General features: G+C 36.6%; 1 protein-coding gene across 2 annotated transcripts in view; it reads right to left on the bottom strand.

Annotated features, from left to right (window-relative positions):
* Positions 1 to 20,376, bottom strand: part of NUP155 (nucleoporin 155) — a 30,513-nt gene that overhangs the window by 6,268 nt on the left and 3,869 nt on the right. Inside the window, exons 6-29 of one of the 2 annotated variants that reach the window (XM_027709129.1) lie at positions 19,432 to 19,598; positions 18,870 to 18,975; positions 18,252 to 18,325; positions 17,861 to 17,952; positions 17,631 to 17,728; positions 17,384 to 17,536; positions 16,712 to 16,812; positions 15,110 to 15,280; positions 13,954 to 14,064; positions 13,369 to 13,463; positions 11,812 to 11,900; positions 10,468 to 10,530; positions 9,375 to 9,434; positions 8,389 to 8,536; positions 7,499 to 7,565; positions 6,541 to 6,659; positions 6,229 to 6,332; positions 4,851 to 4,984; positions 2,949 to 3,140; positions 2,133 to 2,271; positions 1,327 to 1,462; positions 751 to 904; positions 389 to 493; positions 124 to 278 (exon numbers count right to left, since the gene is read on the bottom strand). In XM_027709129.1, the coding sequence (XP_027564930.1) occupies positions 124 to 278; positions 389 to 493; positions 751 to 904; positions 1,327 to 1,462; positions 2,133 to 2,271; positions 2,949 to 3,140; positions 4,851 to 4,984; positions 6,229 to 6,332; positions 6,541 to 6,659; positions 7,499 to 7,565; positions 8,389 to 8,536; positions 9,375 to 9,434; positions 10,468 to 10,530; positions 11,812 to 11,900; positions 13,369 to 13,463; positions 13,954 to 14,064; positions 15,110 to 15,280; positions 16,712 to 16,812; positions 17,384 to 17,536; positions 17,631 to 17,728; positions 17,861 to 17,952; positions 18,252 to 18,325; positions 18,870 to 18,975; positions 19,432 to 19,598 (2,833 nt within the window). The remainder of the gene's footprint in view (positions 1 to 123; positions 279 to 388; positions 494 to 750; positions 905 to 1,326; positions 1,463 to 2,132; positions 2,272 to 2,948; positions 3,141 to 4,850; positions 4,985 to 6,228; positions 6,333 to 6,540; positions 6,660 to 7,498; positions 7,566 to 8,388; positions 8,537 to 9,374; positions 9,435 to 10,467; positions 10,531 to 11,811; positions 11,901 to 13,368; positions 13,464 to 13,953; positions 14,065 to 15,109; positions 15,281 to 16,711; positions 16,813 to 17,383; positions 17,537 to 17,630; positions 17,729 to 17,860; positions 17,953 to 18,251; positions 18,326 to 18,869; positions 18,976 to 19,431; positions 19,599 to 20,376) is intronic. The other variant, XM_027709130.1, reaches the window with a different exon arrangement.

Here is a 20,376-nt window from a genome sequence, read left to right as displayed (position 1 = left end):
GCATTGGCATTTTCTTGTCCTTGGCCTTTTCTTAAGATACCTACACATAAGGTCTTGATTTTAGTTTGTTTGATTTTTACCTAGTTACCTCAGTATATGCAATAGATCGCACATAATCCATACCTATGCAGGTCAGCCAACTTAGCCAAGACTCTGGCAGCATTACTAAAATTCCTGTTCTTCTCAAAGTATCTCCACAGTAAATCCATATAGCGAACTTTGTTTTGGTCAATCTTGGTCATCCGCACGAGGTAAGGTTCCAAGAAGGGGGCAGTAACCTGCAGAAATCATAGAGATAACATTTATACTCTTGCTCTTCCTTGTTTCTTTAAAGCACTTGCATTATTACAATTAACTCTTCTAGTTCGTTGTCTGTAGATGAGCTCACCTGTAACAGTTTGTCCGCCAAGTCAGCTTGTATCAACCAGTTGTAAAGTGCAATACTGAAGAGTTCATCTGTTGAACGCTGAGCCAGCTTTAGCATTTGTTCGAACTAAGGGAGAGAAAGGTCAAAGCTCTTATTCCACATGTGGTTACATTACATTAAGCACTGAATTCCTATGCGACAATACTTCAGTACATGTTATTTGTGTGTCATCATTTCTACAGATTCTCTAGACAGAGAAGCCAATTCATGGCAAATCTTCACTTTGAACGAATCCATAATTTTATTAGAACAATAAATTCTATACCCCTTCATATCACACTATTTTCTGGAGTGCAGCCATGACTTTTTTGTGAGTTTCTTACATGGTGCCCTGCTTCTTCATTGCTTAGCATGTTGGGGTCAGATGACAGCACTGGAGGACCTGGCTTTTTGGGTACACTGGGAGATTGAGGAGCAGCTTTACTTTGATTCACTAACTCTTGAAGGGTGTCAGTGATACACTTGTAGCTGTTCAATCTGTAAACAGAGCAAAAGAAAAGTCTCATAATTTTCATTGCAACTGTCTATGAAAGATTATTCTCAAGTGTTGTTATTGTATGACTTTGTAGACAGCTACTAAAATTGAAAAATGTCATAGATCATTTTAAGATAGTTGTCACAATCTAGTTTATTCTCATTCATATTGCTAACAAGTATTTCTGTAACGTTCAGATCCCAATGTTTTCTGCATCTATCATTTCAGATAATTCCTTATTAAGTTGGTGCTATATTAATAACAATAAAGGGGAGCATACTGGATAAAAACATTTCTATTGTGTCCCTTATCATAAAATGCTTGTTTGTTATTACCTTACACAACTTCCCTGAAAGAGCTCCTTTTCCAGTCACTTGAAATAAAGCACTCCATATAATGATAATAAATTATCCTGAAAACTTGCCTCTCTTGAAAAGCTTGGAGTCCAACAACATCCTCTTCTGGCTCTCCATTTTTATAGAAATGAAGGCCCAGACCTTGGGGATCTTTCTTCTCAGCAGCTGTAAGACAGAGTTCTACTACTCCCTCATAGAAACGCACTAGGAAAAAATCAAAACAAATATCACTGTTCATTATTGTAGTAAATCTACAACAAAATGGTGACATCAACCACTATTGATTTAGCAAGCAAGAAAAAATAAACACTATTCACTCTGTTCTGTATCATATAGAGGTTTACACCTGTACCCAAGCTGTGTGACTTACATGCAAGTTTGAACTTGGATATGAAGTTACATCAGAATGTCCTGAACAATGTGTAACACTGTACAGAGGCCCAAATCTTGACTGTTACAACAGTTACATCTATATTTAAATTATGTACTAGCTTCTACTGCACTGAACAGGGTTCAAAACCATCTTTCCAACAGCTTATTTGGTATAAAAACTTACCTGAAACCATCTGCTTACATACAGCCCAAAAACTGTCCTAAAAATATTATAACCACATATATGAAACAAATGGACACTGCAATATTAAATAAGTTTGTGGGAATATTTTAATATAGAAATGGGTTTTTTGGTTGGTTAGTGAACTCTAGAAAGGCTTTAAAAAAACAGGCTGGCACAGTTTAATTCTAAGGGTTGTTAACTAACTGTTTATGGTAAAAGGAGTTGAAAGTTGGTAAACAAAACAAACAGAAAAGAAGATGGCATGAAAGGACACTACAGAAACTATTTGACAGAACATGATCAGTAACTGGCTCTTACCCTGCCTATATTGTGCACAAACATTAGCAAGGTCTACTTGGTTGCTGATCTTCTGGTACTCTTTCAGTGACTCTCTCAGCATCTTCTCTTTTTCCATTTTGCTCTGCGCCTGTCGAGAGCGCTGAAGAAGTTCATTTGCCTAGAGACAAATCATGGAAAAATGGAAATTATTCACAAGGGCACATAATGAATACCAGATATATATCCAAATGGATACTGTCAATGAGTTATTATTCCAAACTTCAAAGCTGAAACAGTAGAAACATCATCCTCTCAAAAGCATTCTCTGGTCACTAAGTTTCCAGCAGAAAGACTACAACAGCAGTAGAGAGAAGGGCTGAAGACTTAACCAAGGGGTTCCCCATTCTCTTCTCACCGGTTCCTTATTTCAAATTTATTTGAAAACCTTCAAAGACCAAAAGTCTTAAACCCAATTATCTCTTACAAATTCCATTAAACTAAACACAATTATCTTTTACAAATTCCACTATGCAACGGACAAAACCCAAGACCCTATGCTGAGGAAAACTGAAATAAGAAAATATTTTATCGACATACGAAGACAGATACACATCAGATTAAAAGTAGAGACTCTATGAACATTACAAATCACTACAAATGCTTCAAATAATTTTCATGTAATGTTCAGCATTAATCAATTGAAAGACACAAATATTCCCACGACTTCTCGCCTTCATTGTTTTTTGTGCTTCTGAAAATACTTGAGCATAATGACTTACAAGCTGTCCAACTTACCTCGTGTGAACATGTTCTGAAGTTGTGTTTTGGTGTTGTAAAATCTGGAAGTGCACTTACCTTGGAACACACAGCATCATCAGTGCTATAAAGAAGAGGACAGATATCTTGCAAATGGGCAATTATGCCATCCACAGCAGCATTATCTCTGATGTAACAGTTTATGAGAGAAGCAATGAGTGCTCCAGTCAACTCTCTGTCTCTAATCACCAAGTCTTTAAAAGCAGTAATCTTTAGCTGTTCTTGAAGTTCCTGAAGATAGACAAAATATCATCAGTTTACCAAATATTTTACTTTATCTGTTGTTACAGCAGCAAAATTAATTGTTTCCAGTAATTAAAAACACACAGAACTCCAATGACTGAAGTGCACACTACAGAAACATAGTATTTAAAACACACATTATATAGCAAAATGGAAAGAATACAGAAAGGCCTATTAATGAAAGCACTAGATCCCTGGATGCCAAAGGACTCCTCTTAGCAGACTTCCTCTGCCATCTTCACTATGTGTAACCTCTGTTTCAGATCTCTGCAAGTAAGAATGAACTAGTAGTTCCCCTTACTTCATAGGGCACTGTCAGAATGCACACCCTATAAAATGGGTATGTTGTAGTTTTTAAGAATGAAAACCATCTTATTGTCATAGATTAAAAAAATGACAGACGCAATAAAAGGAGGATTTTGAAAAATTCAAGGTCTGCACTCTTTATGCTTTTAAAAATAAATTATATTGAAGGTTATTAGCTTTTATTTATTAGGAATATTTGCTCACATAGAGTTGCTAGCAGTGTCTATGTAGTGTCTATACATGATCGCTAACAGCATAATAACATTACAAAACCTCTAAATCTACTGAAGATGGAGGAAAATGCTCTAATTGTTACACAGTTAGTTAACTCCTTGTCCAACACAAGATAAAAGCTGCCCAAAGCTCCCCAATGCAACAGTGCGAAGAATAACAGCTTCTGTGCACCTTCTATATTTTTATGGAAAAAGAATTCGGCTTCTCAAATAGTCTATTTTCCTATCAAGTCCTAGGACAGAATGCCTAGTATTCTAATTAATAGCTTTTTCAAGGGTAGGACACAAATTTGACATTAGCAAAGGGTGCACAGCAGTAGCACCCATAGTTCTGCAAGTTTGCTTCTTTACAAATCAGGAGAGGCTGAAAAACTGCCATTGTTTAGCCTGGAGGTTCAAGGGCAGTATGTGTAATATTTTTGTGAAGGTGTAAAGAAGTCAGAGCCAGATCTTCTCAGTACTGGTCAGGAAACGGGACACTACACAATGGTCAAAAGCTGAAGCAAGGGAAATTATACTTGAATATAAATCCTTTTTACTCTAAAGGTGGTTCAACACTGCAACAGGTTGCCTCAAGACACTGTGGAGTTTCCACCTTTCGAGATATAAAAATCCTTACTGGACACAGTCCTGGGAAACCTGCTCTAGTTCACCGTGCTTTGAGGGTCAACTAGATTACTCCTCCCTCGCTGCAGAGAGGGCAGACAATTTCCAGTGATTCCTTCCAACCTCAGCTGTTCCGTGGTACATTCAGGAACCCTACCTCCACAGAAGTGCAAAGACTCTACTACCCTATTGCTCTCCAACTTCCACCAAGACTAAGGCAAAGAGTGAATCCCACTTGGCTGGAAAACATTGGTCTATCCTTTTCAGCACATTTTCCAGAATGTGCTTAAGGTGAAAACACATTATACAACCAGATTTGTTATTAACCATCAATATAAATAAAACATAATTTATTTTTAGTGACATTTCCAATTTAATAAAATTGGGTGATTAGGTCAATATTAGATGTCACACTCTTAAACACTTGCAACCTGAATAAAAATCTGTATGTGGTTTAAAATCAGTGTAATAGTCCTTTGGGAATAACTTAGATAGTAAAGGAAATGCAGGGGATTAGTATAAACAAATTAAAACTATATGATTCAGATCTTACCTTCTGAAGCTCACCTACAGCAACACTGAATTGGTGCTCACATAGTAGCTTCCACAAAGCCAATGCCTGGCAGGTTTTGCGAACAAGCTGTTGGATGCCTTGAAGTGAAGTCTTCTCAGTTAGCTGTGCCTCAGCTGAAAAAGCAAAGACTGTCAGCAAATAACTGTTCTACATGTTTCAAATTAGTGTGTGAGTTTCTGAGGTTTTACAGCAACAATTTCCTTTCCCTCTTCCATTATTGATTAATGCTGTCCAGCTCTCTCGGGAGATAGGCTGTTAACCCTATGTTCTTTCCCCAAAGAAACACCATCTGTTAACATTTACTTCAAGCCACACAACACAGAAGGAATAATTTCTAAAAAAGAAGTATGTTTTCCTGTGAATACCCTAGATTTATACATCACTCTTAAATTTTTGCCTATTTTTTCATAAATAGCTATTATAAATGCATGTGTGAGGAACATAAGAGAAATTAAAATAAATCCATACAGATTCTCTTTTTATTTGAGTACCAGTATTTACTTCTAGGGAGAACAATTACAATTACAGCAGTGGTCAACACTGTCTGCACTATCTTTAAAGCAACAACTACTCCAAAAACCAGTAACATTTCTATCAGATAAGATATATTAACAAAAGGATAATGTATTCATATTTATAACATGGGTGGAACATAATTGCAACAATTTACCTCTGTACTTTTGAGTGCTTACAGTTCACACATGAGGAAACAATAAATACACTGTGTCATTTAGCAAGCCAAAAGAGTTTATGAGCTTTGTAAAGAATAAAAATGAAAAATAAAATTATTAAATGTCTACCAAATCCTACATAATGAATTAAAAAAAAAATTATATTTGCACTACTGAAAACCCAGGATTATACTCACACAGACCATGTTCCATTTCACATACATTGCAGCAACACTTCCTAACTTGCCTGTAAGTGCTGGGCAAAAGTTGCACTATAGGAGGACATGATTTCAAATGGGCTGTGTGACAGACCTCATATTTCTAAACAAAGTTTTGTAGACATTTTAGTGACTTTACTTTTGGCAACTTGCGCTACAGTATTTCTTTTTAATAGGACATCGTGCTCACTTGTTTCATAAACTAACTGCTTAGCAATTGCTATCCTGAAAGTATAAATGGGTGTGCATCTATTAAGTACAACAGTGAGGAGATAAAACGATCTTACGAATTATGGGGCACATTAGGAAGAAGAAAAAGGAGTGTGCAAAAAACCCAGCATATCGTTTAATGCAAAATTTCTGTGGAAAAAAGGCCTTTTTATTCTGAGGATTTCACAAGAAAAGTGAGAAAGACAACACCCAAGTGCACCATGCCCTCCCACTTCCTGTTAAGAAGTAATTACATACCATGATATTTCCTTTGAAGTTCTTGCTGGACCTGCTGAGAACTTCCACCATCAGGCCGCATAAAACCCAGGAGTCTCTGTTGGAGATTGGCTGGTGTGCTGAAACTGCAATTCCAAAACAAAACCAAAAAAGATGCTAATACGAATACAAATACTGAATCTTCTAAAGACGCACCTTAAAAACTCATTTTTAGCATCTGAACAGTTGAAGCAGGAGACCATAAAAACACTTCAACTCAACACAGGCATGGTATAGTTTTTCAAAAGCTGGACATTAAACGCCACCAGTAAATTTACCACAATTAATAATTACCTTGGGTTTCCAAGAGCTCCTACTGTAGTAAACTGTGAATTTCTATCCAGAAATTCTTGTAAACCTTTTAGTTCTTGTAGCACACATTCCAGCACCCGGGATGGAACACTGCTTTCTATCTGCAAAAGAAAGCAAACTTCTTTACAGAAAGCTGGATTTTCACACTTTTTTCCAAAAATTTTCAATTTTAAGCTAACGTCAACTAAAAAGACAAATAAGAGGGTATAACAAATAAATAGTTTAATAGTAATGGATCAGTAGAAGAACACAACATTATACCACATTCGTTGAGGGGACACACATGTGAAGAGGTAGCAGTCCTCTGAAAGTATATGGTATAAGATGCTACTTTCTTTGCCCCTCTGAAAACTAAATCAGCTACGCTTTACTATTTCCAACTCTAAACTAGAACAACGTTGAGCATTGCTAAGACACAGCATAACTGCCAAGGTCTTCCAGAGTCTCCCAGTTACCTTAGGAGGCAGGAGAAGGAAAGCTCATGTAGCAGTTAATCTGCAGTGCTGAAATTACTCAGTTCAGGATTCTATTAAAAGCCACAGTCCGAAAAGATTTTGTTATTTTGATAATGGACAAAAAGTTAAACAGCAAGGTGTTAGTCAGAAAAATCATGGATGTTTTTCCCATAACTGCATACAACTTCCATAACAGCAATGACTATCCCAACTCACTAAAGTATTTTATTTTTAGCGTTTGTCTGGAGGGGGCATGCAGAAACCCTATTAGGCTATGAAGGAAGAGCCATGAATAAACATGAAGAAAACCAGCCATTATCAACTAGAAATAGCAGAGATAAAATTATTTCGGTTTCTTAAAAAGTTAACATTCAAAATAATAGCTCAAAAAGACATCCAAGTTTGATAGGACCTCAGAAGTTAAAAAGGACTTATGACAAATACTATAAGAAACTCTTAAGAACACAGAATAATCTTTTACATACTGCAACAACTTCTCGATTGCCACTCTTGAAAACTCTCTCCACAACTATACTGCCATCCCAAATATTTCTGCAACACAAAACAGCTCTATGTTAAAAGCCAAGCAATTTAAGCAAGTATTTTTGCAAGTCTTCTATGTATAGCCTCTTAAGAAAGAAATGGTAATGTTTTTTACTTCAAGGTCTGAAATAAGGATTTCATTTGGATGAAAACTAAATATTCAAAAAGGTAACCATTATAAAAGTGTGAATAGTACAGATATAAATAATAAACAAAATCTCAAATTTTAAAAGTTGACACTTTCAAATATTTTAACTACAGGCCAATATTACTCCCCAGAAATACAGTGCAAATAAACAAGTGTTGTAACAAAAATTTCTTTCCCAATCAGCAAGCAGAACTCTGTTCTTGCTTGAGGTGTTTAGGACTCAACACAAAGGTAGCGGAATCCTCTTTAGTCCTGCTTCATTGCTCTGACTTGAGTGTTCTTTTTAGAGATTCTTAACAGAAATTACTTAAAGCCAGGATTTTGATCCTGTAAGTCCTTCTGCATTTCTGATTCACACTTTAATAGGACTTTAAAACATACAGCTCATAGGTTTGAAAAACAAGAACTGCAGTTTTCAGACTTGTGTTAATGCATTTGATTGCAGGGTCAATGTCTAGGCAATCTTCCTGCCCTAGGCATTCACTGAATGTATTATTATTAAAGGGGCTGCAAAGATAACGTATTACATCAACAGGTATTTCATAACACAACATAAGAATGCACTCTACTAATTACAAATTCAAATGATATTAAAATAGAACTCAACATCCAACAAGCATTACTGGAAAGAAAAGCTATGAAACAAATTGAGTGACAGGATCCCTTTTTACACAAACACCTCACCCTATAATACGAGCAAAGTATATGCAGATGCCGTTGTGTCTTCCAGAAAATACTATCTCGGGACCCATCATTCCGGTAACAGATGCACCAGGGTGAGACATGGAATTCCCAACAGGAAACATGGGAGTTGACAGAGTAGGTTGGAAACCTTGGGTAAAAAGAGGTAAATATTACTCATTTGAATGTCAATAAAACCAAAAAAAACCCAAAACCAAACAAATCTGTGTCAGAGACTGAAATGGTTAATGATTTATGCATTCCAGGAGTTTGCAGGCTTTTGACTTTTGCATTATACCTCAGATGGACAGTTGGGCCTACCCCTCCCTCCAGTGAAGAGCCGAGCTTGCAGGCTTTTGACTTTTGCCTTACACCTCTGATGGGCAATTGGGCCCATCTCCCCCTCTGCCAATCTTGAAAGGCGGGAACCAGGCCAGACTCAGAAACTCTGTGCAGGCCCAGGGAGAGGTTGGAGGCTCGAGACATGGCCCGTGACACTAACCATGAATATAATAACTCATAACTTCTTGGAGTGTGAGGGCTTCCCTTCTTCACCCCCAGCAGATCAAGGCCACCACTTCAACTGACAGACATGGAAGTGGCAACTACCAAGTGTCATCGCTGGACCCCGTGGGCAGTGACTATATGCATCTTTCCACTCTCATATTTTCTTTCCCTTACTCTCCCTTACCCTTATCCTGTCTTTCCTTTCTCTCCCTTATGCATTTTCCCACCCTGAAGTTATCCCTATGCCATATTGCTATAAATGATATAGATGACAACACCCAAAATGCTAGCATACCTGTTGATACAAAATTGTTAAAATAAACTTTGTCAATATATGTTTTCAGACACCGATTATTTAGTGTCGTTTCACTTTAATCCACCCCAAGGGAATTATTGATAAAAACCTGAGTTGCTACCTCCCCTCCCCTTTTCCTGGGGCGGGTCGTAACAATCTGTTTCTCCAGAAAAGGAAAAGATGTTACCTTGTCCAGATGTCAAAAAGCTAGGACTAGGATATGGACTATCAACAGTCAAAGGGGAACCTAAAAGGGGAAAAGAAATAAAGATGAGTTTCCTAAAAACAATCCAAAAAATAAATGAAAATCTGACCCATAAAATACCTGTGCAAAAGCAGCAAAGTTTTATTTATAGTTAAGTATCAAATTGCACTAATTTCTTATCAACCCAACACTTCACAAGTGAATCCCAAATGGATACAGTTCCTTCAAGAGCAGCTATTAGGCTTTTTTTCCCAGTATTTATTGCACGCCTTCTGTTCTGTGCACTGAATGTAATACTGTTCATGTACTTCTTGTTGTTCCTCACCTTCTGACTGCTCCTATTCCTGATATGGGCATATATTCTTAAAGCACTCGCCTTCAGTCATTTAGATCTTTTGAAATACTATCAATTTTACCTTCTGAGCACTCAACTGAAAGACACTGATATTATTACCCTTCATTTTTACATAGGGCAGACAGACAAACAACAGCAACACTGTTAACTTGCAACACTAAAGCTGAGACTGTCCACAGCCTCAAATCCAGCTGTGAATACCAACCCTCCTGCCACTTAAGTCTGAATACCTAACTTAAGTCCCCACAATACGAGGAACATGCGTCGTCATCAAACTAAAACGTACGTGAACAAAAATGTCCACGTACCAGCAGCAAGTAAGGTCATAATATCATAGAAAAGGCCAGAAAACTGGCACTCTGAAAGTTTGGCTTTTATAAAACAATTCTTGCCTAATTCACTGCAGTTCTCTCAACTTGGCAACACAAAACACCACAGAGAATAATATGGCGCCAATGCATTCTCAGAGCACATTATATGTGCTAAGCAAAACACAAATTTGCAGAAAAGCAGCATGCAAATGCATGACTAGACTTTCAACAGTGCGAAAAAGATGGAACCAAGTTAAAGGTGCCTGGCTTTTGAATGCTACTGTTATTGCAATGTAGTGTCACATGCAAAATTATGAGGTGTTTTAATGAATTTCTGTCAGCACTGTCTGACCCACCACATGGGACATCCACAATATCAGAACCTTAATTTCACATGACAATTCTCTACCCTTTGAGCAAACCGAGAAAGTAGGAGCAGAAGAATGGTGCCATCTTCCACCTGGACCTGTTACTGAAGCAAAATGGAAACATGTGCTTTGATACTACGTTTGAAAGAGGCATATATGACAGAATATGATAAAAATATCCAAACATTTAGACTCGGGAAAAATACATTTACTTGTAAAATGAATCCCTTTATTGATTACAGAGATTCCTGTCATTTCCCCCACACCTTACTTTCATTCTCAGTCTCCTCCTAGCACCAGTTCTCCCTATAGCTGCTGTTCTCTCCAACTCAGATTTAATTTTGCATTTTTATGCCTTGCCTCAGCTCCTGCCCACACTGCTACTGTTCCACACCATAAAGCTTGGAAAGTGATGTCACTGATCCATTAAAAACAGCCACTCTTCTTAGTGTTTAAATAGCAGTTAAGAATTCTGAAAAACATGGTCAACTGTTTTTCCAAAACTTCATCCCAGTTCAGCACATCTTTCTCCAATACTTAGGAATTTGGATATATGTAAAAAATGGTACTGATACGGAACTTCTTTGCGTTTCAGGCAAACAAGTTTATTTCCCAAGTCTGCTGTGTAAAACCAAATGCCACATGTCAGATAAGGGTAGAGGATCTTCTACATTAGTAAGTTCTTGATAAAAAATAATAATTATTTCATTCAGTAATTCAGTTTCAAATTCATCATTATGTATTTTTTTTAAAAACTCCTCAAAATCTGGAGCAAACACACATTAAGGGACACTTTCCAAAGCAACTGTAGAAATTTAAGTGAATTTGAGAATACAAAAAGGCCTCCACTCCAATAAGCATAAAGTTCTGAGGAGAAACAATAGGCACTTTACTCATTTGTCAGAGGGACTGAAGCAGAAACCAAATGTTGAAGCTAGAGCATTTACAGGGAGAGATCACTCCAAACAACTATCTTACTTCCTGATCAAAATTTCTCCTTTCTCATAAACAGTATCTGCAGAGGTATGACAATGACACTGCAGGATGATACACAGCAACCAACTACACTTTGTAAAGTCTGAACTACAGTATTGATAAGTTGTTCTCTGGTTGCTGAAATGACTCTGGCAGCAACAAATGTATACCTTCTGTACAGTATCTTAACAGATTATATGCAATGTGGAGACAGTTTGAGATAACATGACCCCCTCATTAAGCCTAAAAATCACTCAAGAGAAACATAAAAAACTCCTGTCATTAACTAACCAGTGAGTTAAAAAAAAAAATCTATTTCAAACAAAAAGAACACAGGTACTTGTGAGAAGACAAAACACATATTTAAAGAATAAAAATCTGTCCAAAACCATGAAATGCTTGCTACATACCGGCAGGAACAGGAGAACCCAGAATAGGTCCAACGTTACTTGGAGGAGGCAGAGCTGATGGAAATCTCATTTGTGCTTCTCCACCATACCTAAAGTTTACGTGTAAAACCAAAAATTCTTAACATGTCATACACAGCCCATTCAATTCTCATGTCTTTAATAGCAAGTTTGGGGTACTTTTAAAATTGGGAATAAAAATCGCAGCATAGCCTAAAAGAGAAATTTGCCAGTTCTCAAAATCAGGCTGATGCGTTAGTATCTTTTCAAGGTTTGCTGCTACTGGAAACCAGAAAGAAGGGCATAGCTGAGATGACCCATGCTTGCCCTTCTATCATCCACAACATATCATCCCTTCACTCAAAAAAACAACAACAAAAACCACCCCAAACCAAACACCCCAAACTTTTTTTTTTTTCTCTCTGGGCTACACACCTTGTGAGGACAGCCAACAGACCCACAACATCGGGCACTTTTTTACAAGGATAAATAGTGGTAAGACAAGGAGAAATGGTTTCAAACTAAAAGATGAGAGAGAGATTTAGTTTAGATCGTAGGAATAAATAGGGAAGCACTGGAACAGGTTGGCCAGTTGTGGATATCCCATTCCTGGAAGTGGTCAAGGCCAGGCTGGATGGAACCCTAAGCAATATGATTTAGTGGGTGGCATCCCTGCCCATGGCAGGGGGGCTGGAACTAGATGATCTTAAAGGCCCCTTCCAACCCAAACCATTCTGTGATTATGAATACACCAACTTGTTTAAGGGTAGCAGATGAAAATACATCTATCTGCATGATACCAAGAATAATCAGTACTTAAGATACATGGATTACAAATTCATCCTCCAGAATGGAAGCCCATACTTCGTCACCTAAATTGTACTGAAAAAAACCCCTGAACTAAATCAACAAAAAATCCCCCCAAAAACCCAAACCCTGAAAAATAATAACTGAAACGCCCCCACTCAAAGAACCAACAAAAACCATCTGTCCACCCCATAAAAAAAGAGACATGCACTACCAAAAAAAAAAATAAAAATCAACATGTATGACCAAGAGCCACCAGGCCCTGAACAGCACCAAATTTCCTTGGTGCAATGGTGAACAGCAAAAACTACAATATGTTAAGAATAAAACACCAAACCACAGAAAAAAAAAAACAACCAAACCCCTACAAAATTAAAAAATCTTGTCTTGTCTTTTTCCAGCTGCCTGAGTTGGTCTCATTAAAGATATTATTACACTCTACACTTCTATCAATTGAGATACCGTGAAATATATGTTAAGTGCATTTCAAGCAGACTAAACAACATTTTCAATAGTCTCCTCTGCACACAGAATGTAAGCATCCAAGAGGGGAACTAACAAGAAATCACCATTACAGAAAACTTCCTTTGCTGATGAGCCCTAAATTAGTGCAAAAGGATATTCTACCAGATTTAACAATCTCTGCTCTTTGTAAAACTAGGCTCACTCAGGCAGCAGGTTAAAAATCCTGCACAAGTGGCTGTAGTGATCCTGAGCATAATATTCAGAACGACACACAGGATTGAAACTTACCTGAAGAATGCTCGAGTAGCCCAGGCAGATACTTCTCTATCATATGCAGCATTAGAACAGGCCAAAATAAGGCAAGTGGCACAGGCCTGATCCTCCTAGAGCATACTATACTGTTAGTGTGGTGTCTTACATCAGATTGATAAAAAATGTATAGAAGTTACACTTGCTCAGTAACTAAACTTGTTGTTTGCCTTAAACAAAAACACCCAAACCAATTATACACGTTTCTACTGGCCTTAAAATGTAAAATGTAAAAACTTGTAGCGGTAGGAATTCAACTTTTTTTAGAAAATCTTCTAACCCTGCTCTTAGATGACCTTCTCTCCTAAACTAAGAATTGAATTATGCTTCTACATGCAAGACATACAAGAATTTCAGAGAAAGTTTCATTTTTAGATACCATAAAATGAGAATTTCTCATTATGCAATTTAGTTTTATGTAGACAATAGAAAAGGAAAAGCTACTACCGTAATTGGTAAATGAACTGTTGACTAAAAGTTTACAGCAACAACAAAAAGATGCTAAAGAAAGTGATTTACATAAATACAACAAATCTTCCATAATATGTCAAAAGCTCTTCTTACCTGATGCAACTTGAAAAATCTTTCAATCTCTTCTCCATCTCCACCTATATTACTAACAAGAAGATGCCGCAGCTGGTCAACAGGTCTGAGTTTATGAAACATAAAGCTTCCCTAAAAATAAGGCAAAGCAAGTTAGAAAAAAGCTGTCTTTACTCTGCCCATTCCAACATGCCTCCCAGTGATGTCATATTTAGCATTCTGAGTTTTCCTCCACTGGATCAAAACATAACTGGTGCCTGAAGCCCAGTTTGACTAGTGAGTCTAGGAAAGGCAGGCAAAATACTGCAATGGTTATAAACTCTCCACACAGTGTTCTTATCTTGCTGGTTTTAGCCCAACAAGAAAGCATAGAATATAAACGTATAGCATGTATATGCAGAAAAGAAAGGCTTTATTTATCTTGTAAACCCTTAGAACTGCCTGGAAAAAAAAAATGCTTCAAGACTTCAGGGCATGGTAAGACTTTACATTCAATCACCTTACCTGCATCCAATAATAGTTCCTAACTACTGGAAAGGGTTCAGTTAATGTCCTTCACAAAACAGCTGCTATTAAACAAATGCAACTTGCAGGTCTAGAAGTTGCAAGACATTAATGTTTAAACATTTTCTTTTTTAAATGGCCTATTGGTCAAGATATTAAGTGTCTAAAATATTGCTAAATGGAATCAGAATAGAAAAGTACAGAAGTTAGCTTCTTTACTTTTGTGGGTTTTGTTTTTTAAAACCCATTCTGACCTTTTGGGACAAATAAGAAATTCTAACCTTTTTCTATGACAAATAAGAAATGATTTACTCAAATTTCAATTGCCAACAATATTTACTTGAACTGTATTTCCTAGGCAGCCAGCGACTGTTTCAATGTCATATAAACAAGAGCATAACCACGGTTAAAAGAACTTCCCAGATGATTTGTATCTCCATGGGTTTTCTGGAGACCAACAACTTTTAATACACTGTACAAGAGAAGCTGGCCTAAAAACTTCGAGTAAATTTAAAACAGGTACAGATGGTTGCAGCAATCTTCTTCCTTATTCATTTTCATGTTCATAACACAATCCTTAAAACATATCTAAGATGACTGTATAGGTTTAGATGAGTTGTCCGACTTTGTACTTATTCTTCTGATTACCTACATCAAGCAACATAATACTTACCTGGGCTGAAAGCAGAACAAACTTCTTAGGTGGCAGCATGTGTTGCTGCACAACAACAGGTGAGTCAGTTATCGGAATAATGTCTTTATTTAGTGGTGTTACAATCTTCTGAACTTTAAAGTCATCAATAGCGGAAAGAGCCCAGGAATGTCCATCAACACGGGTGGTCATCTGAACAACAGATAGATAATATCCAAAGTTTGGTAACAGACATGGATTTTGCACATCCATGGTAATATTTTACTATTTATCATTTAAATTACACAGAATAGATTCTGTTCTTGACACCAGAAAACCCAGGGAAAATATGCAAGTTATTGTATTGTCTAACAGAAGGTTACCACAAAATTTACAGCTGTATATACATTGCTGGTTTTAGGAGAAAGGGAATAATATACTGCTTCTTTTGGGAGACAGGGATAGGGTTTACATTTAAATATAAAACAGCTTGCAAAGTAAGACTGCTACAATACAAACACCAACCATCTGCTAACCATATCAGAATTAAGTACCATAGGTATCACGAATTTAAATTATTTCTTAAAGAATCAAAAAAACCTGTAACTGAATCACAAAGGTTTACAAGACTTTCACAGCTGGCAACAGTACTTTAAATATAACTCAAGAAGAGACATACACTGGTGAAGACATTGCAGAAAATTATGTATGCTAACAAGGAAGAACTGTTGCTCAAGAACAGGTTGCTGTTTTGTTCAGAAAACCTACCCATCTGTCACTGTCAGATGCCTTGGAAAAAAAAGAGATGTCAGCACTTGGGATATTTATACCTAGGTTTTTTCAGGGAAGGTGTCTGGAGTAACTATAAAACTCGTTTGTAAGTTATTAATTAAAACAGAAGAAAAGTCAAAACCTGACTTTGAAACTTTTAGCTTACATAGTCCCTCCATTCCCTCTAACTCCATTACTCTTTCAATAAACACTCCTCGACTTCAGTAGAAGACTTGAAACTTCTTTCAGAGATGGAATACATGAAATGTTCTCCCTGAACCAACACATGAGGCAAATTAGCGCCTCCAAGTCCCTCTTACAAACCCATTTATGTAACAATTAAGAAAAAGAAAACCAGAGAAAACCCCTTATAAAATAATTAAGAGATTATCATATGTGAAATTTAATGAAGATATGGCGTATCAATTTAAGTAAAGAATCCCGAAGTTTCTAGCACCTACATTTTAAACAACCTTTACCAAATTTTATCCTCATCAATAAAAACCCCTATGGGCTGTGGAGCACATTTTCCTGTGCTTGTGCAGAATATGTAGCATGCTATAGACAACAGTATTTTCAAATATATTAATTCTAAGTCAAGTCTTAGAAGTTAAGGTAATTTTTTTTGATACGTAGCTTGCATCAAGCTAGAAAAGTATGTCTGAACTAGGGACGCCTAATGAGAGACTCATTCACAGAACGGCCAACTACCTTTTTTCTTAGAAGCATTATTGATTAGTAGCTTTCTAACTCATGGAAGTTTTCTGTGAATTACCCGCTTCTTGCAAACAGTATTATTCAAGCATCTGTTATTAGAAAAGAAAAAAATAATACCTAGATTTCATCAAAAACCTATGGAAGTTAGCTTTATACCTGTGTTTCCATCATTGGCTTTTGAAAAGGAAAAGAATCATGATTGACACACCACAGGATGTCATTATCCTCATTTTCTGAAGCTGCCATCAGCAGGACCCCTAGCAAGAACAGCAACAGTAAGTCTGTATTAGAAGCAATAATCATCCATAAAATTCAAAACTCATTAATTCATTCTTAAATTAGCAAAAATCAATCTGTAAGTCATTATCATACATTATCATACAATTTGAGAAGCAAATAATATTTCCTGGGTTTGTACATCATAAGGTTCTTTAGAACGTCACTTTTAACACCACCTCCCATCGAAAATGCAAATAAAAGTGAGCCTAAAATGGGTAGAACGTGCCTCAAAAAAGAGAGGTTATGCAGACGGATGAGAAAACATCCAGAAATGACTTCAAAGCAAAAAATCAGTACACATGACCAAAAGGGTCAGCAATATAGAGACATTTGCCCCCTGCATTTCTGCAGCACTTTTAAAAATTGAGCCTACCATCAGAAGTGGCATAAAGCTGGAACCATCTGGCAGCTGTTCAGTACCTTGTAAGGGCCATGCTTAGAGCTTTCAGTTATTCCCACTGCTTCAAGCTCCCCAATGTAAAAACAGTGCAACAGTGACTGTCACCCCCCAAAAAATTAATCTCATTTAAGCCATGTTCCACCGCTTACCTTTGCTATAAAGAGCTCTGTGAACCTTTGAGGGCTTCTCTACATTAGAGGAAGCTGAAAATCCAGGTGGCAAACGGACATGAACCAAAGTTAACATAGAAGGACGAGCTGTTGGATGCTTAAATTGTGAAGTACTAAAATACAGTCGGACACCTGAAAAAAAGATAGAAACAGGTCACAAATTTGCTAAACTGTGCAGATACTATTTATTAGTTTAAACAGAGGACAATTAGCACTGCTTTTTTACCTGCATGGGTGATTGCTAGTAGTTGACAGTCTATGGATTCAGAATTTTCAATTACTGCTATTTGAATAATAGGCTTAAATACAGAACGATCTATTGTTCTGAAAAACAAACCAAAAAAATCCCATACACTTTCAATCCAAAGAAATAGGCAAACAACATTCTTCAAAACTGTAGTATGAAACTACTGGCCCTACAGGAAGCCACTTACATTACAATTGTCATGAACATACCTGGCAATGCTCCCTGCAGCAGAAACTATAGCATTTTGTGAAAGAGAAGTAACCCTGGTCATTCCTTGACCATCTTGCCCCAAATCGTAAACCTGCAATTCAATAATACAGCTTACTGATTTAGGAATGAATTAATAAATACAGCCTCACTTACCAAGCAGCAACTCAAACTGTATTTTTATTTTATATTCATGTTTCCATATAATTGAAGCTACTCTTTCCTTAGAAGTACTTTAAGTCTTTAGCACAAACTTTGTTAGAAAAAGGGCAACAGAAATAATGTCCTGACATACCTACAGACAATTCCCAGGTATTGAGGAAAACTTAAAAAGTTATATACATGTTACTATACACATCAGCAACACAGCCACAGTCATAAGAAATCACATACTTGCAGGACTCCTTTTTCTGAGCGGGTGTACAAGATATTTCGAGAGTTGTCAATGGCAATCTGAACCACAGGATCTGGGGAGGATGGGGAAAAGAGAGAACCAGAAAATCAACACTGGATTTGGTGAAAACAAGTTTAGAATACCTAAAACATAATGAATTGTAAGCTAACAAAAACTGCAGTCTCACACAGGACTCCCACTGGAAGTGATTTAAAACAGCAATCAACTTCACACAACTGTTAGTAAACTAAAAAAAAAAAAATCGTCTAATTTTTCACTAAGCAGTAAAACAGGGTAAGATTATTTACTTATAGTTCTTGGAGTTCATACTGATCCCCACGCTGATCCCACTAAGCACATATTAATTTCATGATACAGATCACTAACTTTAGTCTGAAATGCCAAATTTTTCAGGCTTTGCTAGCTATAACCTGAATTAGACACACAATCAATCTGTATACAACTACGAAATTCTTTCATAATAATCATTCACTGAAAGTTTCATTGACAATAACTCAATGCTTTCAGTAAGCAAACTATTCAGTCTGACTTCTTGGTAGTATCATTTTAAAAGGTTACATCAAATTATTGGCTACGTCTTTAAAATCAGTACTTACCATCCTCCGAGAATGTGAACTGTAGCAATGAAGGAACAAGGAAAGACAGCACGCTCTTTGAATGGTTTATTTTTCTACAGCGCTGACTAAACCAGCCTGCTTCAGCCTACAATTTAAAACAAATACAGCATTGAAAGAAAAAAGCAAATCAATTCCAAACTAGTAGCAATATTAAAAAAGTTGTTTACAGGATAAGTATGAAAACAAGTAAATATCTAACTACTTTGATTTAATTTGACAACTACGTATTATTCAATTGAAAGAAAAAAAGTGACCATTAAAAGGAAAATTTTGCACAAAAAATTGTGCATATGTCATAATTTGATTTTAACTTGACTAAGATTGTACTGTTACTCCCTACATAACTACTGCTTCTTAAAGCAAACGCACCTACATTAAGACATCAGAGCTGTTGTGCAACCAAGCCATGCAACACAATTATAGAAGCAAAAAGATTGCAAATTTGACACCTTTTAGAGCACCTATTGCTTATATTCCAAAACAATGAAACAATGAAAAATGTCTATGTGTAAAACCCACAGTCAGGTACTAAATACCATACCTGGTATGCTACTTCATATAAGCAGCCATCTTTTCCAGCCAAAAAGATGCGCCCGTTATCACTGGATGTAATTGCCAGGATGTAGGTATTGTCAGTAGGGAGTGAATACAGAGGATCTGGTAGCAGCTGCATTCCTCCAGACATGCTGTCATTGAGTGATCCAGTACCTTAGATAAACAAACAAATAAACCCTCTTTGGATTTTAAGCTGTTCTAATAAATATTACAGGTCCGTGACAAGAAACATTTCAGAAAGCAGGAAAAATCACAGCATATTTCAGAATTAGTAAACACATTCTGCAATAGCTTTTGCCCAAAGTGAACTGCAGAGGAACAAATCCTGTTTTTTAAGAAATTAAACGTTCTGTGTAAGTTCCCAAGTAAGGAAATGCAATGTTTTTCATTTCTATGCATTGTCACCTCCTCTAAATTGCAACAAGTCCAAAACACAGGTTTTTACATATTATCTCTTTCACACCAACACAGTATTAAAAAAAGCAAAATCTTACTTTCTCCAAACGATTTTTTCTCTCTATTAATATATATGGCATTAAAAATCAGGTTCTCAATTTTTGTGATAGGGAAAATTGGCAGGAAATTTGTAGTAGGAAATGCCAACAAAGTTAACAAACTGTATTCACTAGTTTCAAGATTCATGCTCATTTCTCCTCTCCCTTTCCAACATGCTGTTTAATTAACAAGAGTACCTGTTTCAAAAGCTCTTTTTATGTTAACTAGGTGAGTAACAAAACTCAGTGCTTCTCATGGAGTCCGTGATTCAGCAAGTGCACACACCATAAAAATTACTTCCCCTGTTTGTAACACAATTTAAAGATTTAAAAACTAGCAAGGGACTTAGCACATGTTTGGGGTTTGGTTTTATTTTTTGAATGACTACTAATAAAATTGCCATGTATATTTATTAATACACAACTGGAAAGAGGGG

Source organism: Neopelma chrysocephalum, unplaced genomic scaffold (assembly GCF_003984885.1).
Source record: "Neopelma chrysocephalum unplaced genomic scaffold, ASM398488v2 Primary Assembly neopelma1_96688, whole genome shotgun sequence".
Classification (NCBI taxonomy): Eukaryota; Metazoa; Chordata; class Aves; order Passeriformes; family Pipridae; genus Neopelma; species Neopelma chrysocephalum.
Note: the sequence above shows the minus strand (reverse complement) of the source record. Positions and strands in the feature narration are given on the sequence as shown.